Source organism: Euprymna scolopes, chromosome 37 (assembly GCF_053919585.1).
Source record: "Euprymna scolopes isolate OS-2025 chromosome 37, ASM5391958v1, whole genome shotgun sequence".
In the NCBI taxonomy this organism is placed as follows: domain Eukaryota; kingdom Metazoa; phylum Mollusca; class Cephalopoda; order Sepiida; family Sepiolidae; genus Euprymna; species Euprymna scolopes.
Window position 1 is genome coordinate 78,228,546 of NC_136518.1, and position 19,718 is coordinate 78,248,263.

At 30.2% G+C, this 19,718-nt stretch overlaps 1 protein-coding gene across 3 annotated transcripts in view; it reads left to right on the forward strand.

The window, feature by feature from the left end:
- Positions 1-19,718, forward strand: part of LOC145261236 (uncharacterized) — a 175,207-nt gene that overhangs the window by 124,169 nt on the left and 31,320 nt on the right. For all 3 annotated transcript variants that reach the window (XM_080119605.1, XM_080119608.1, XM_080119607.1), the window contains 3 exons: positions 98-276; positions 2,429-2,587; positions 5,206-5,251. In XM_080119605.1, coding sequence (XP_079975731.1) covers positions 98-276; positions 2,429-2,587; positions 5,206-5,251 — 384 coding nt within the window. The remainder of the gene's footprint in view (positions 1-97; positions 277-2,428; positions 2,588-5,205; positions 5,252-19,718) is intronic.

The following is a 19,718-nucleotide window of genomic DNA, read 5'->3' on the forward strand; positions in this document are numbered from 1 at the left end:
CGTAAATGTGAACAAACAGCATTATATCAAGTAGATTTCACAAGTTGTTGGTTGTGCAATGTATTTCTCTTCTTTTCTTTTATACAATGTATGTCAGAATATCACGCGCCAAGTGTCTCTCTATGAACTACTCAGCCTTGAGCAACGCAGAGAAGTGTGTTGTATACAATTGCATCAACGAGAGAATTCTGATTTTAACTTCACAGTTGTGACAACGGATCAAGGATACATTCTAGTTGATGATCCGAAAGATGTGGACTTGAATCAAGGAGACAGGTACTATTATTTTTTCTTTAACGTTGGCATTTTGTTTGTTTACGATTATTCGTTAAACATCTTGGGTCTTATTTAGAATTCAGGAGGTGACGATAGTCTAGTGGTTAACGACACGAACAACAACCTGGGTGTCCCAAGTTCGAATCCAATTCATTCTACAAAATTCACTTTTACTTAGGATGTTGGCAACCTACACGTGGTTCCTTCTATAACCCTCAATATCTTTCTAGAAAGAACTCTGGCTAGAAAAATATCAGAGAAACCAATGCGAACAATAAAATTTTCGGATTCACACAATGATGATAATTTAGAATGCTATGTGATTAAAAAAAAAAATAACAGACAGAAAAATCTTTATGATGTATGTATCGATCACAAAACGAAGATATATTCCAAAAATCACATAATTTAATCAAATAGTTTTTTTTAACTAAGTAAATCGATTTTTATGAGTAAGCAAAAGGGATTGTTTTGCGTCGCCATTTTGAAAAAAAAATTAAGGATAGGTACGTTCATAATTAAAAAAATTATTTTCTTTATAAAAATAAAGCTACTTAATCATGTTACATGAAAAGGGCTGTCCCCTTTTCATGTAAGTAAAATAAAAAAAGAGAGAATTAGTTAAATGAAAATGATATCGGATAAAACAAGAATCGAACCCTGTAGATAAGTTTTAAAGAACAATAGGTTTTAAATGGAATGTCCAGTTAAATTGTTAATTCTTTTAAAATATTTTATGAATAAAATTTTGCTGGAAAATCTATTCACATTCTTAGAAAGAATGCATAATAAAAAATATCGGTTAAAGAATTAACAAGTAGGTTAAATTCCTTTGTAAAACAAAGAGAATGGGAAATTTCCTGGTCGTCAGAAATGGTTTCAAAACGTGCAAATCGCGCATGTTTGAAACATGTGAGTTGTGGTCACGTTTGCCAGACATACGTGTGACGTCATGGTAGAAATGATTATAGGAAAGGGTTCGAAGAGTTAATGAGGCGAATCAGATTCAGATCAGAGAAGCAGAGGATCAGACCGATTCTCAGTTAGTCAGGGAACCCTCTTGGAAGCGGAAGGATTAGAAGGAACCATGTAACGACTTAGAATTCCTGAAGTACAGAATCATTTCCGACCGGTCGAAGAATAAACTATCATGTTTTTTATAACTGCCGTCTTTCTGTGTTCATCATTCTAACGAGAAAAGGTAATGTCTTTAATCCTTCCAGTATGAATCAATGTATACCACTTTATCCTCTCATCAAAGTATATGTCTTGTGAATATGAACTCTCTCCGTATAAATGTCTTCAACATGTCCCTACTGTCACTCTGTCTCCTCTCTAAATGAACATTTAAAATAGGTGTTGTCAACTACAAGGAACATTTAATAATATATGTACAGGCCGTCACGTAAATATGTACCCCCTCTAAAACGGATATCATAACATACATTTTATGTGATTTTTGGAATATGACATTTTCATTCAAACTTTTTCATTCTTTTTCGTTAGTTTTCATTTTTTTTTTGTTAGTTTTTCATTTTTTTTCGTCTGTTTTTTCATGTTTTTCGTTTTTCATTTTTTTTTTTTTTTTTTTTTTTCTCAGGGTAATTCTCTTTTGGGACGTCAGGACGCCAGCTCGCCAAAAAGTACGCCACGGGCCAAATTTCATTCCGTCATAAAAACAACTTTCTACAGAAAAAAAAAAACAACTTATTTTTACACTTTTATCTCGCGAATAAACATGAAATTATATATTAAAAACCGCGTTTATTATTTTTAATATCCGACAATGGAGTTGAAGTCAATGTTTTCGATTTTAAAACAAAACGTGGCTTACTTTTTGGCTAGCTGGCGTCCTGGCGTCCCAAAAAAGAATCACCGTATTTTTTTCATTCTTTGCGTTTTTTGTTTCCTTTAATTTTTTCGTTTTTTTTTTTGTTTTTTGTTTTTTTATTTCGATTAATATTTTATGTGCTTTGTGCTTATTTTCGTTTTTTTTCTACCCCCCCCCCAGTTTTAGTTTCTATATGTCACTGTTTTGTTATTTTTTATTTCATATTTTTGTGTACCTAATTACAAAAACGTTTACTTTAAAAGAAATGAATTTTATTGTATTTTTTTCTCATTTTCTTTTCTAACTTTAACTGCAATTCAGAATCCTTGAAGTAAATGGTGTTTATATTTGCACTGAAAACGATTTAAAACGAGCGATCAAAAATTCTACTTGTCTCAATATGGTTGTGGTCCGTTGTGAGAAGAATGCTGTCATGGCTGAACGTTCTCTGAACCAACTCCAGACAACTGAATCTCCACCGTAAGAAATTTATTTTCTAACTTTACCATTCTGAAATTTTGTGATTAGAATTTTTATTCATGTTTCTGAATTTTTTGAGATGAGGACTGATTATTCATATTATTTGGATTCTTCCAACTACTGTTCTCATCTTGAGTGTTATTTTCATAAATTTTCAGTCGATAACACTCCCAATCCTCTTTAGTGTATCTTGTCAAACTTGGGAATCCTACAACAGAATTTTATCAAGTACTTTATCCACTATGCCATAATCTATATAAGTAAAGCAGTAGATATGTGTGTAAATATTTAACCGATAAACTCTTAATTTTAGTGTTATGCAACCACTAGTTTGACAAGAAATAGTAACCATACACCAAGGATGGTTTATAACGAGTAAAATCTTTGTTTGGATGGATGAATAACGTGTACAGAAATATGTCAGCAAATTGAAATGCAAAATATTTATTTCAACTTGCTAACATATTTCTGTTACTTTTGTGCATGTGATAATTCATTCATGGCTCTTGAAGTGGTTTATTTTTAAATCTTTTTTTTTTTTTTTTTTTTTTTAAATCTCTGTCGATAACTCCAGTGGTAGGGAACACTGTTGGGGTGCTAAATGTTTTGGTTTCGATTTTAACTGATTGCACCCAAGTCATATTTTTTTTATATATTTTAAAATCAATACTCTCTCTCTCCCCCTTTCTCCCTCTCTATCTATCTATCTATCTATCTATCTATCTATCTATCTATATATATATATATAAAAAATATTCAATAGAGAATTGGCTTTGTAATAATAAATACGAAATCTGCATGAATTAAAATATATTTAATCATATTTTGCTACCGGGCAGAGCTGGGTGCCCTCTGCTAATACTAAGAATATAATAGGAAATTACTTAACGTTTCTACCCGGTCATCTTATAGGATTCCAAAAACAAACAAAAAAATATATATGATTGCAAATTACTTAAGACTTCTACCCAGTCATGGCCGACGGAATGAGAACATGCTACCCCCATGAAGTAAATAAAGGGTTCTGTTCGAAATTCTGTCCAGATTCCTGAGTTTGACAGAAACATTCTCGAGGTTGACAAGATACACCTAAAGAAGGTTGGAGGTTACATCAACCGAAACATTGCGAAAATGACACTCACGATGAGAGGCGTAGTCCCAATAATACAAATTTTTATTCAGTTATTTCAACATTGTACCTGTAAAGGTTTTTAATTCAAAGTTGATTTCATGTTCAAATATCAAAACTGTCTAGCGCTACAATATTGCATATATATTTTTAGAGAGAGAGAGAGAGATTGTTAAAGTATTGAGCTAATGACCTGCTAAATTCCCAGTAGAAGTATTGGACACAGCATTAGAGTTCTTCAGTGATGGGAAAATATAAATACACATATGATTATCTGGTACTGAAAATATTCACACAGTAAAACTAAAGTTTACACATATATATACGTGCACGTTCAACTGGCAATCCATCTATGTTATTAAACCTCATCTTTAAGTGAATTTTGGCTTTGATAAGTGGCAGCTTATTCATACAAAAAAAATGTATTTCTTTCTAAGAACGTTCTATCTGTGGAACACATTACCGTCTGATTGCTTCCATGCTGATTACAGCATAGCTTTAAATCCATTGCCAACAAACATGTCATAAACTGACCTAAAGTTCTCTCCAATCAGTATTCAAAATAAGGGTTAAAAAAACCATCAGCTGGGCGATGAACACCACCGAGGATTGGAAACAACAGATGATATGGGCAGACGATTTCTTTAGAGGACGGCTAAATAAGTATTTATTACGTTAGACTTGAAAACGACCATGTTGTAGTCTGTTGGGAAGCAGCTTTGTGGTATTATGTTCCACAGATGAGACAATCTAGGGAAAAAACCTTTGTTCATGAAAGTTATCCTTGATCCTTTGTATTTAAAGAGAAACGGGGAAGTTATTTACTATGGTTGTAGCCAGATTAGTTCTTGCTGTAAATGTTTTACAGGAGGTAAGACGAGAGATTGGAGCTCAGTCGAGCATCTACCATGAACACATCGATACAGTAGAGAGACTGGCAACGTCTCCTACTAGATTGCGAAGTTGGTTTTGTACCCTGTCAAGGAAAGAAGAATTCAAATAAGCGGTTCTGTCTGTCACGTTTCAGTTGGTCAGTCACATTTTCATTGCAGGTTGAATGTAACTGCATTAAGACTATACTTTTTATTCGAGTCCCCAAGGGTTTCTTATTAACTCAACCCCACATTATAATTTAAGGAGATTAGAAAGTAGATTTTGGGTTTGCTTTCGGCAGCCGCATAAATCTCACTTCCCTTATTTTGTCCTTTAGTTCTCACATTCCAGGAGTGATGTTTCGGGTAAAGAGGGAAGAATTGCTGTTTGCTGGGTCAGAATCGAATCGATCTAACACTTATTGTTGGCAAGTTTTTGACCTTAAAGTAGTGATTTTTTTAGTTCCTTACATCAAGTGGCTTCATGCCTTGTCCGGAACAATTTCCATTAAAAAAAAGATTGTGATTACATTTATGACTTCTTAGCTGACATAGACAAGTATGTTTACTTATGATATATACACATTTACAATTTCCTTTCTTTTTTTTTTATATAGAGAAACTAAGAATCTAAAGAACCAAGCCTGTGAGTTGCAAACAAAGGTAAGTCTAATACTATTAAATATATACTAGTAGATTGCCCGCTCATAAAATATACCTGAATATATTTTAATTTATGCAGCTTTCGTATTATCAGAGCCATTTCTCTATTGATTATTATATTGTACCTAATATATAGTAGTGATTTCAAAAGTTAAAAAAAAATGACTTGGGTCCCATCAGCTAGAATTGAACCAAAACATTTAGATCTCTAGTGGTATTTGCTACCATATGACCTAAGGACACATGCATGTCAAAACTTAAAGAATTAACATAGTTCAACATAAATATATATTTGCACATGCATAGAACATACACGTTAAGTTGACTTATGCCTGCCAAGTTCCAATTTTTCAATTTTGACCCCTTATTTATTCCGGCTAAAAAACAAATCAAATTTGTTCCACAGGTCCGAATGTCTTATATATCAAGTATTAAGTCTGCAGACCAAAGAGTGACAAAGTAGTTTGAGAGAGACCATTTTGCACCTGCCCACATACAGGGTCACTTTGTTACACAGTTATGAAAATATATATGGCAATTAAGCTACACAGAATATTCTGCATTTCATTCTTGTGAGAATTCGTAAACATGCCGAATTCTCATGAGAATGAAATGCGAAATATTCTGTGTAGCTTAATTGCCATATACATTTTCATAACTTAATACCTAGCTCTACCTATGTACTGAGCACTGTTGAAGTAAATATTGAAAATTTACACATAAAATTATATCTTCGTATATTAATTTGTAATTAAATGTATATATATATATATATATATATATATATATATATATATATATATATATATATATATATATATATAGAGTGTAGCTATCAATAATTATAGGTTTTCAGACTTTTATCATTTTTTAATATTTTAAAATATTTTTATAACGCGTTTCAAGCCTTGTTCAGCTCCCTTCAGATATTTTTATATAAAGTTTTTTTTAAGGTAATGTCTTTTTGGAAAACATTTTTCTCTGGCAACACTGACTGTGATTTTTTGGAACTACACAAGCATCACTCTATAAATATATATATATATATATATATATATATATATATATATATATATATATAATGTATAAATTTTATTTCCAATAGAATTAAAAAAAACAAAACAACAAAGTTCTATTAATAGCTCAATAATATTTTTTTAAATATGTCAACTGTTTTGGATATAGTGAACAAAACTCGTTATGAATTCACTGATGTTGATCTAAGAAAATTAAGTGCATTTATATATCTTAGTATGAGCCGAAACAATTATTTGCTCTAAAGGATGGTTTTTCAATGAATTTATAACAAGTTTTCTGTTCTGTATTCATAGCGGTTGATATAATTATAAAGAATATATATATCAAATGAAATTCGAAATAATTATATATATCACATGAAATTCGAAATAATTATATATATCTAGGCACCGCCAAAAATGGCTGCAAAATCAAGTTGTTGTTGTTTTTTAAAACGAAATTACATTTATTAAAATCCATTATTTCTGAGTAACTTTTTTTTTTCCAGAAAGATAAAACCCTGAATTTTATCATATAGAAAACAGAATAATGTAAAACTTTTTCTATTATTTTTAATTCAATTTTAAATGTTAAATTTTCCCAAAAAGTTAACAATTGACATTTTTTGTCTTGCACAAAAAACGTACTTAAATATTTAAAAAAAAGGGTTTTTGAAATAATTAATTTATTTATTTATTGTCTAACTAAGATTCAGGATGATTTTCTAAGAGAATATGCAAAAATATTATAATATAAGTACCTGAATTTCAAATAATTCCACTTATTCACATAGGTAACCAGATATTTCGCGTTGACGTAGAGTTCAGATCGACTCTGTTTACGTTTTCGTTTGATAAAAAGCAAACTATGGAAGACCAAACAGGCCAAAAAAAACTTATTTTTCAGTGACGAAAATTTCAATGTATTATTAAGCTGAGGCTGGCCAGTACCAGATGGGTGACCATTTGTATGCGTTTGGTTTTTAATGTGTATGTGTGTGGGGGCCAGGCTCCCCAAAATGGGGGGGGGGCAATTTAAAGCAGAATAAAAAAAAATTATTTCAGCGCGTTTGGTCCACCGTAGTCGAAAGGCGGCAAACGTTTTCAAACGGGATCGAAAAAAATGATGCTATTTTTAACACAAAGGGCACAATATTTATCGAATTTTTTTTTTTGGTATCGATTATTCAAAGCCATGCCCTGTTTAATAATGGTCATGCATTATTCGGCTCGCTAAAAAGAAATTGTTAATTTATTTATCAAAAATTTTAAAATAGCTTTTTTCGTATAAATATTAAAAATTTTTTTTTTGTTTTGCTTAACTTAAATTAATTATTTTACTTAACATATTCACCGAATTTCACACTTCAAAACTCAAAAGCGGGATAATTAAGCACAATCGAAGTTCTGATATTCAGACGTCAAAATAAGGTATGCAAACAATTTTTTTTATTTTTTTTTAAATCTATAATTCTGTCCCTTACAACAACACAATATGTTGATTTCAGTTTCAGATGATTATTTTAAGCATATTTGTTCCCACTTCAAAACAAGGGGGGGTTTTGTAAGCAAAAAAAAATATATATATAAATATCGTTTATGAAAAATAAGTACACTGTTATAAAGTTCATTCTTCTCCTAATAATCGCTGAAAATTTCGTATTGATCGGATAATTACCTGATTTTTGGTAGATTTTTAAAAAGACGTTCCGTCAAAAAGTACTGACCTGCCCCTCCCCCCAGTTTTGGCGGTGCCTATATCACATGAAATTCGAAATAATTATATATATCACATGAAATTCGAAATAATTATATATATCAAATGAAATTCGAAATAATTATATATATCAAATGAAATTCGAAATAATTATATATGTCAAATGAAATTCGAAATAATTATATATATCAAATGAAATTCGAAATAATTATATATATCAAATGAAATTCGAAATAATTATATATATCAAATGAAATTCGAAATAATTATATATATCAAATGAAATTCGAAATAATTATATATATCAAATGAAATTCGAAATAATTATATATATCAAATGAAATTCGAAATAATTATATATATCAAATGAAATTCGAAATAATTATATATATCAAATGAAATTCGAAATAATTATATATATCAAATGAAATTCGAAATAATTATATATATCAAATGAAATTCGAAATAATTATATATATCAAATGAAATTCGAAATAATTATATATATCAAATGAAACTCGAAATAATTATATATATCAAATGAAATTCGAAATAATTATATATATCAAATGAAATTCGAAATAATTATATATATCAAATGAAATTCGAAATAATTATATCAAATGAAATTCGAAATATATATATATATCAAATGAAATTCGAAATATATATATATATCAAATGAAATTCGAAATATATATATATATCAAATGAAATTCGAAATATATATATATATATCAAATGAAATTCGAAATATATATATATATCAAATGAAATTCGAAATATATATATATATCAAATGAAATTCGAAATATATATATATATCAAATGAAATTCGAAATATATATATATATCAAATGAAATTCGAAATATATATATATATCAAATGAAATTCGAAATATATATATATATCAAATGAAATTCGAAATATATATATATATCAAATGAAATTCGAAATATATATATATATCAAATGAAATTCGAAATATATATATATATCAAATGAAATTCGAAATATATATATATATCAAATGAAATTCGAAATATATATATATATCAAATGAAATTCGAAATATATATATATATCAAATGAAATTCGAAATATATATATATATCAAATGAAATTCGAAATATATATATATATCAAATGAAATTCGAAATATATATATATATCAAATGAAATTCGAAATATATATATATATCAAATGAAATTCGAAATATATATATATATCAAATGAAATTCGAAATATATATATATATCAAATGAAATTCGAAATATATATATATATCAAATGAAATTCGAAATAATTATATATATCAAATGAAATTCGAAATAATTATATATATCAAATGAAATTCGAAATAATTATATATATCAAATGAAATTCGAAATAATTATATATATCAAATGAAATTCGAAATAATTATATATATCAAATGAAATTCGAAATAATTATATATATCAAATGAAATTCGAAATAATTATATATATCAAATGAAATTCGAAATAATTATATATATCAAATGAAACTCGAAATAATTATATATATCAAATGAAATTCGAAATAATTATATATATCAAATGAAATTCGAAATAATTATATATATCAAATGAAATTCGAAATAATTATATCAAATGAAATTCGAAATATATATATATATCAAATGAAATTCGAAATATATATATATATCAAATGAAATTCGAAATATATATATATATCAAATGAAATTCGAAATATATATATATATATCAAATGAAATTCGAAATATATATATATATCAAATGAAATTCGAAATATATATATATATCAAATGAAATTCGAAATATATATATATATCAAATGAAATTCGAAATATATATATATATCAAATGAAATTCGAAATATATATATATATCAAATGAAATTCGAAATATATATATATATCAAATGAAATTCGAAATATATATATATATCAAATGAAATTCGAAATATATATATATATCAAATGAAATTCGAAATATATATATATATCAAATGAAATTCGAAATATATATATATATCAAATGAAATTCGAAATATATATATATATCAAATGAAATTCGAAATATATATATATATCAAATGAAATTCGAAATATATATATATATATCAAATGAAATTCGAAATATATATATATATCAAATGAAATTCGAAATATATATATATATATCAAATGAAATTCGAAATATATATATATATATCAAATGAAATTCGAAATATATATATATATATCAAATGAAATTCGAAATATATATATATATATCAAATGAAATTCGAAATATATATATATATATCAAATGAAATTCGAAATATATATATATATATCAAATGAAATTCGAAATATATATATATATATCAAATGAAATTCGATATATATATATATATCAAATGAAATTCGAAATATATATATATATCAAATGAAATTCGAAATATATATATATATCAAATGAAATTCGAAATATATATATATATCAAATGAAATTCGAAATATATATATATATCAAATGAAATTCGAAATATATATATATATCAAATGAAATTCGAAATATATATATATATCAAATGAAATTCGAAATATATATATATATCAAATGAAATTCGAAATATATATATATATCAAATGAAATTCGAAATATATATATATATCAAATGAAATTCGAAATATATATATATATCAAATGAAATTCGAAATATATATATATATCAAATGAAATTCGAAATATATATATATATCAAATGAAATTCGAAATATATATATATATCAAATGAAATTCGAAATAATTATATATATCAAATGAAATTCGGAATAGTATAGATTAATTGAAAATAATATATATATATATATATATATATATATATATATATATATATATATATATATATAGGAACAATTATTCCCATCTACAAAATGACACCATAGTAAAAGAACACTAAGGCGAAACTTGAATCCAAAAATGGCCCTTGTATCTTATGCATGTTTTCTGCTAATAATCAATTGGTTTAATTACAATTTGTAAATTGCTACAATTTCTCTGATCCGATTCGCTTTCCCAATTACGACATATTTAGAGATAGTAGTAGGGCAACTTACCCACTGATTATTTTTACTTCCACTACCCCAGTCATCACCAGAGCTAATATTTCATAGTTTATGCTTATCATAATTCACCATACTTATTTCATTTTAATAGTAGGTGATTCTACTGTACACAGACTATTGCCTCAATAACTAATATAAGTTTTACTTCCACTTATAACAACACTTTCATAGGATGAACAAACACAGACCGTCATTCTAGGTTTCGCATTCACCAAACACTGCAGAATGTTTATTCAGTACATTCAGTATGGCTGCCACATTGTATTATTTAGGAACAACGTAGGAACAAAAACTGTTTTCAGTAATAATTATTTTCTATCTTAGCATCTTCCATAACAAGCACATCATAGCATCATTTGCCTCACTTTAGGTTTTCTCTGTGGATCAACGTTTTTTCCAAATAAACCTAACTTAAACATATTTTGTTAACTATTATAGACTTTCACACAACATTTTCTTCTGTATACAGTTACATTTAAATTAACTATCACAGCTAACAAATAACACGATCCATATTCTGCATAAATGCTCCTTGCTTAACTCAGCCTTGGATAAAAAAAAATCATTGCTCATGTCCGCCTTCGAGCAATGGTTATGCCCAGTAAACAACAATTGTTAAGGCAGCAAGTGACCACCAATGAAAGTAGGTAAATGCCAATACCTGCAAGTAATCGCATCAAAACAGCAGTTACTACCTAAAAACAGCAATAATCGATTAGTAATTTGTTGTGTCTGCACAACTAATTAACAAGAACACGAAAGTAAAAGTATACAATAATATATTAGGAAGAAAAGTTATATACATATTTACATGTCTTCAGATATACTTCAGTTCGAGATATTCCGGCAGGTGGCATGTTGCATATCTTACTGGAGGCAGCATAGGCGTCTTGCCTATTTGGTGGTCGTTGCCGAACTCCCTCGGTATTGGTGATTGATACCGTTATATATCTCACTCACCCGCCTATGTTAATTAGTGGGCGTCTCCACAACATAATTGATACTGCTTTACAATGCCCACCAGTGCTATGAAGTGATAATAGCCAATTTAAAAGAGTAATGACCAACATGGATGATGGTGGCCGCCACTTCATGACAGTACTTGACAATTGAAGACAGCTGATTTGCTGTCCAGTTCCTGCCAGTGCCTGCTCCTATCCAGAAGTGACAGTAACCACTTGAAAATCACTGTCCATCACTGTCATAACTACCAGTGACCAACAGTGCCCGCCACTGAATGACAGTTCCATAAAAAGTGCACAAATGTTGAAAACAGGCCATTTTTACTTCAGGGCAGTCCAATGAAGCTTGACACTGATCATAATCAATAGACTGACAATGACCAAATGCAAGTAACTAAAAATGCCAATGACCACCAGTGCTCGTCATTGAAAACAGATAATTTAATTTCAGAGCAATCCAATGAATGCCAGAAACAAATGATGACAGTTGGAAAGGCAACCATTAAATACAAGTAAAAGCTTCAAAACAGCACTAACTACCAATAATCATCAGTGCTTGTCACAGGTATCCAATGGATGCCAGTGTGCAACAATGCCTGAAAGTTGAAGACTGACGATTTCAGTTCGAAGCAGTCCAATGGAGGCTGACACTAAACATGGCCACCAGTGACTGCCAGTTGCTAAAGCAGCCAATGCCCACCAGTATCCATCACTAGTAACCCCCAGTGACGACAGTGACAGCTTGTGACTTTGCTAGCTGCCACTGCCAGACAATGCCCGGCAATGGAAGCCAGATGATTCCATTTGGCCATAGCTGTCAGTGACTGCTATTTTCCAGGGATGATAACTATAGCTTAGATTATTTTTCTTTCTATGGGGTGAGGGCTTTACCGAACCTGTTCTGCCTTTTTGTAATACTTCTATTGGACAACGCTGGTACACTGATCCTGCTAGTATTGAGTGAAATTCAAAATAATATATTCAGATATTTAGTTAGAATTATTCAGTATTTAATTCAGTAGAGTTGAATACATTTTAAATGCTAGCTGTTTGAAAAAAATCTTTTTCAATTGCACCTTCTGGGTTTTATCTCTTTATAAAAGTAATGTAAGATATATTTGCGTATTACGCAGAGGTGGAGATTTACACCAGAAAAATTCAGAAAATTATCAAGTAGAATTTTAATTAAAAATATCAATCAGTTTATGTTTCTGAATTTTTAAGACAAGGATTGGTTATTTATATTATTTGGATTCTTCGGATTACTGTTCCCATCTTGAGTGTCATTTTCACAATGTTTCGGTCGATGTAACCTCCGACCTTCTTTAGGTGTATCTTGTTGAACCCGGGGAATGTTTTTGTCGGACATTTAGATGGAATTTCGAACAGAACCCCTTATTTACTTCACAGGGATAGCATCTTTCATTCTATCAGGCATGACTGGATAGAGGTCCTAAATAATTCGCAATTGTATTTTTCGGTTGCTAATACTGAGAATTGAACTTTTACAGTACTCTAACCACTGTGCCACATTTAAATTCCCGAGTTCGACAGAAATACTCCCAAGTTCGATAAGATACACCTGAAGAAGGTTGGGGGTTATACCGACCGAAATGTTGTGCAATTACACCCAAGATGAGAACAGTAGTCCAAAGAATCCAAATGATATGAATCGATCAGTTTATTGTAAATTTACAATTATTCATTTGCACTAATACACTTGATGATTTATCTCCCCTGTTCTCCTTTCAAAGGTGTAAAGTAGACCTCATTCTTGATAATTATTATTTGTTTTATTAATATATTCTATGGTATATCAACCTTTTGAGTTATTTAAATGTTGCAACAATACCTGTTTGTAACAATTGATCATGTCGATCTATCTCTAATACAGATACTCCCTCTTTCTCTTTTCTGCTCTGTAATAGAGTTGCTTGTCTCTCTCTTTCTCTGTCTCACTCTCTCTCTCTCCAATACAGATGAATTCTTTCTCCCTTTTCCCCCTCTCTCTCTCCAACATAAATTTTCTCTTTCTTCCTCTCTCCCCCTTCAACAAAGATTAATACTCTTTCTCTAATCTCTGCAACACAACTTCTCTCTTTCTCAGCTCTCGTACAGTGATGTTTATCACTTATATATAATTTATCTGGCAGTATTTTTTCAAAAAACAAAATAAAATTTTATTTAAACATTTTTTAATTTAAATTAAAAAAAGAAGAAGATTTTTATTATTAAATAAAAGTAAATCTTTTTTTATGTTAATTTATTTATCCATTTATTTTCGTCCGTCGACTTAATTTTCTCATTTTTTGGTGCATGTGCAAAGTATTTTTGCTTATTTCTCTTTCCCGATAATGGAGTTCCAGTATTAGCTAACCAACTCCTGCAGTGGTTCCCAACCTAGGGTGTTTGCACCTCCAGGGGGTGCAAGATATTCCAGAGGGTACGAGAAAAGTTCAGATAAAAAATAGAGTATTGACTATATGTTACCCTTTTGTGTGTGTGTGTGTGTGTGTTTTTTTTTTTTTTTTTTTTTTTGCAATGTATAAACTTCTTGTTTACATTTTAGGGTGATGTATTGTTATTAAGTGGCCATTAAATATACAACCATGTATTTAATGGTCATTTTAATGTATTTAACCATGAGTTCAGAAATTTTGGGGTTAAGTATTGTTAAGTGATCATTCGATCATTTTCATGGCTGAATAGTTTTAATCCAATCATGTATTTAATGGTGAGTTCAGAAATTTTAGTGGGTGCTAGGTTTGAGGGGAAAACCAATCTTTGTACTATATTTTACTCTTTATTGCTATTTCAAGTAAGACTTTGTTTCTTATGGTTCATTCCAATATTAATGATTTGTTTCTTGCCTGCATATATAATTTTCCTTGCAAATTATATTAAAAAATAAAATTACAATTTTCTTTTGATAAAATATTAGTCGAAATTTGCAAATCTTATCCTTGAACTCAATATAAATGAGGGAAATTTATTGAGGGTTGCAGACCAAAAAAAAAAAAAAGGTTGGGAACAATTGCGTTTATGGAGTCACATTCCCGCCCCCCCTTTTTTTTTTTACAAAACAAAATAAAATTCATCCCTTAAAATAAAATATTTGAAACCCAATCTTCTGCTTTTTGCCAATTTTATAAAATTTAAAATAAATGTTTAAAATTTGTATTCATTGAATTATTTGAAATGTTTTTCTCATTTTGGATATTATTATTCTCACAACATTTCGCCCGATGTAACCTTTGATCTTCTTCAGAATTCGATGACACTATCTTTCTGATCAGCCATCTTGATTTTTTTTCCATCTACTGCACCCTTTTTTCCGAAAATCAGCTTTAGCATATCTTCTACTGGACCATTTTTCGTAATTTTTGGAATTTATACTAATTTGAACATGACACTTAAGTCTGTAATTATGGTTTCTCCTGAAATGCCTTTGTTTGAAAATACACGATTGGGTTGGACGACACATTATAGCAAAGTTGCACCTAAAGTGCTAAGTAATAACCAGTTCTAAGTGACAGTGTTCTGGAGGTTGAAGGTTCAATCCTCAGTGCAAGCGGTACTAAGAATACAATTACGAACTACTTAAGACTTCTACTTGGTCATGGTTGAAAGCACAAGAGCAATCTACCACCATAGCTTAAAGAGTTTTGTTCATATTATGGTGACTCAATTGCCTTACTACATGAAGTCTTGCTGACATCATGAATAGTGCGAATGTGTCTAGCTATGTAGTATAAGCTAGTTGTGTGTAGCCGCGTATTGAGTGCTAGCTGTGTGTAGCCGCGTATTGAGTGCTAGCTGTGTCTAAAAGCTCTGGGGATGTGCGTGCCTATCTGGGTATGTTTTGTTGTCATAATACTATGCCCCCAAGTATTATATTCATTTTTATGTTCTCCTGCATCAATCAGATCATCCTCCAATGTTGTATCACCGCTTTTTCGAGATAGCTCTCTTGTTGTGAGTTCATATTCCCACGCATTACATTTTCTTTTTAGATGTTGTATAGTTCACGGTGGCGATAATTATACATGTGAATATTTCCTGATAAAATTTTTCCCAGGCGTAACTTTCTCTTTTATTTGGAGTAGTGTAGCATCCATTTAGTTTTATATTATTCCCAGGATTTCCTTCTTAGTAAAACTACAATTATCGCCAAATGGCGTACACCTGCAGATACTTTACAAGTGATTGGTGACCGATTGTGGATTTTAATTTTATGATGAAGCCAGAAGCAATTTCTGAGAACCCATTACTTCGGTACTTTCTATAAATACTTAGTTTTCTAGACACTACCTGCTTGTTGTGTTTTTTTTTTCCGTTCCTTTCAGGTCACACCTGTTCAAAATTCTATAAACTTTTGAGTTCATGAAAAAACAAAATTTTAAATACACTTGAAGAAAGTCATATGTTACATCAGTAATACACGGTGAAAATAACATCCAAGATGAGAACAGTAATCCAAATAATTCAAATAGTCCAATTAATCCTTATCTAAAAAAAAAAACTCTGAAATGTAAAATGTATATAATCGATAAACTGTAATAAATAAAAATAATTTTTAAAAAATGTTTTCATTTGGTAGCATTTAAAAAAAAAAAAAAAAAAAATTGTATTTTTTTTTTCTTCAGGGGTGTGAGTTTTGTTATAGAGGCGTTGATTTAATTTGAATGAAATAAAATACACATCAAGTGTGCTTGAAAGCCAAATCACAATGTAATATTACGAAATAAACAATATTTTACTTGTTTGAAATTTATAATTTAAATATGTTTCAGAGTCAAACTCCATCCTCAGTATTTTAATACTAATTTTAATAATTTTAATACTGAGGATGGAGTTTGATTCCAAAATACATTATGATTATAAATTTCAAACAAATAAAATATTAAAATAAATACGTATTATACACGTTAGAAGCCAAAACAACGCATTATTACAAAATAAACAGACATTTATTTTGTTTGAAATTCATGTTGAAATTCATAAATATATTTCGAGACAAAACTTCATCTTCAGCATGTCTTTCTTTTTTTTTTTTTTTTTTTTTTGCCATGTTGTTGTTGGGGCAGAGAATCAGAAAGTAGAAGTCCGTTTGTTGTCTTTACGGTAGTTTTTAAAATCTCGAAACGGTGCGTTAGGTCACGCGGGATTCACGTTAAGAGTTATGTTCCTTAGAAGTGCTGGTTGCGTTTGAATAAAATAAAATACGTATTATATACGTTTGAAGCCAAAACAACGCATTATTACAAAATAAACAGACATTTATTTTGTTTGAAATTTATGTTGAAATTCATGAATATATTTCGAAGATATACTTCATCTTCAGTATGTTTTTTTTTTTTTTTTTGCTTTCTACTTTCTGATTCTCTGCCCCAACAACAACATGGCAAAAAAAAAAAAAAAAAAAAAAGAAAGACATGCTGAAGATGAAGTTTTGCCTCGAAATATATTTATGAATTTCAACATGAATTTCAAACAAAATAAATGTCTGTTTATTTTGTAATAATGCGTTGTTTTGACTTCTAACGTGTATAATACGTATTTATTTTAATATTTTATTCGTTTGAAATTTATAATCATAATGTATTTTGGAATCAAACTCCATCCTCAGTATTAAAATTAAATTTCAAACAAAATAAACAGACATTTATTTTGTTTGAAATTCATAAATATATTTTGAAGGAAACCTTCATCTTCAGTATGTTTTTTTTTGTTGTTTTTTTTTTTTTGCCAGCGCTTCTAAGGAACAAAAATGTTAACGTGAATTCCGCGTGACTAAACACACCGTTCAGAGATTTAAAAAACTACTGTTAAAACAACAAACGGACTAAAAAAACGGATTAAAAAAAAAAAAAAAAGCTACCGTAAAAAGACTTCTACTTTCTGATTCTCTGCCCCAGCAACAACATGGCGAATAAAAGAAAGAAAGACATACTGAAGATGAAGTATATCTTCGAAATATATTTATGAATTTCAATATAAATTTCAAACAAAATAAATGTCTGTTTATTTTATAATAATGTGTTGTTTTGGATTCAAACGTATATAATACGTATTTTATTTTATTCAAACTCAACCAGCGCTTCTAAGGAACAAAAAAATCTTAAATAAAATATTGCTTATTTTCCTAATATTGCGTTGTAATTTGGCTTTCAAGTGCACCTGATGCATATTTTATTGTATTTTTTTCTATTTAATTCTGTTTAAGAAGCAAAGTAGTTTTATCAATTTCTTCCTCTGTCAGTCTCATTTTCTGACTCGTGATGCATGTGTGATGTGTTTTGCTTTTTCTCTTTCCTGCTTCGGCTGTTGGTACCCTTCCCGTGGTCCCCAGCAGAACGAACTGGATACCAACGGTGGACATAACAACCAATCGGGTGTCTTTTTTCATGGCCCCTCCCCACTGCTAAAATACTCCCCCACAGAAGTGAAGGTCAGTGGCGTGGGAACTGTGACCCGCACATGTACCCCCACATCCTCCTCCCCCTCCCACAGTAATAACCAACACCCCGCAGCACCAGCGGTGACCTCAACGCTACTTCAACGGCCCAAAACCCCTTCTCGTTGTTCTACAACTGTGGTAAGCCATTTTTTTCTGCTAGTGCCCCTGTTGTAATAAAGAGTATCACGTGCATCTTTGGTCGGTGAATGACAAATACTTACGGTTTTATAAAGATAAATTGTCTTTATATGCAGGGTGTCTTGAAAATCGATGGTATAAATTTGGGATTATGTTCCATATGTGAAAAAGTGTATTTTTGTGTGGCATTGGCTCTGTACAGGATGGAACGATAAATTTGTTGACCTAAAGAAAACGACACTACAGCTTTATTTTAAAACTTTTATTGAAAAAAATCAATTCAGGTAACTTGATTATGCAGGAGAGCTGACATCTATTCAATGTAGCCACCTTCAGCCTCAATTACCGCCTCAATACGGGTCCAGAACTGGGTGCATGCCTTTTCCACAAACGCCAGCGGGAGCTCAACAAATACTTGGAGGGTGGCTGCGATCAAGCTGGCTTTGGTGTTGTGGGAGGTCATGTTGGTGATGTTCTCGGCGTATGACCAAATGAAGTAGTTTAGCGGGTTCAGGTTGGTGGAGGAGGGGCCAGTGAGAAAGGGGTACAAAGTCGAAGCACTACTTCTGAAGCCGAGCCTTGGTCTGTTTGAACTTATGAGCCAGTGCCGAGTCTTGCTGCCACACCCAAGGTCTGCAGGCAGTCATTTGATTGCAGCAGGGGATCACCATACTCTTCAGCACATCCAGGTACACTTTAGTGTTGATTTTCAAACCGACTGAAGATGTAATGTGGCATAATGTATCCTTCACGTGAAACCACACCCAAGACCATAATTGTTGCCAGAAAATTCGTTGAGCTGTACCCTCGAGTGTTCAACCGTCCGAATTTTCATTTTGAAGATGCTGGCAATAGTCCTGTTATCATAGAGAGCATGAGTTGTACAGCAGCGCATCTCCGATCTCGCTCATTGAACATTGTGTCACTTTCAGACATAATAGAAGGCTTCTATCACTCTTAGGATTTGTACACAACTGGCCAACTAGTAGATGCAACAAAAAAAAGAAAACCGGTTTCCATCAAGCGGAAATAGAATAATGTCATCTTTTCTAGA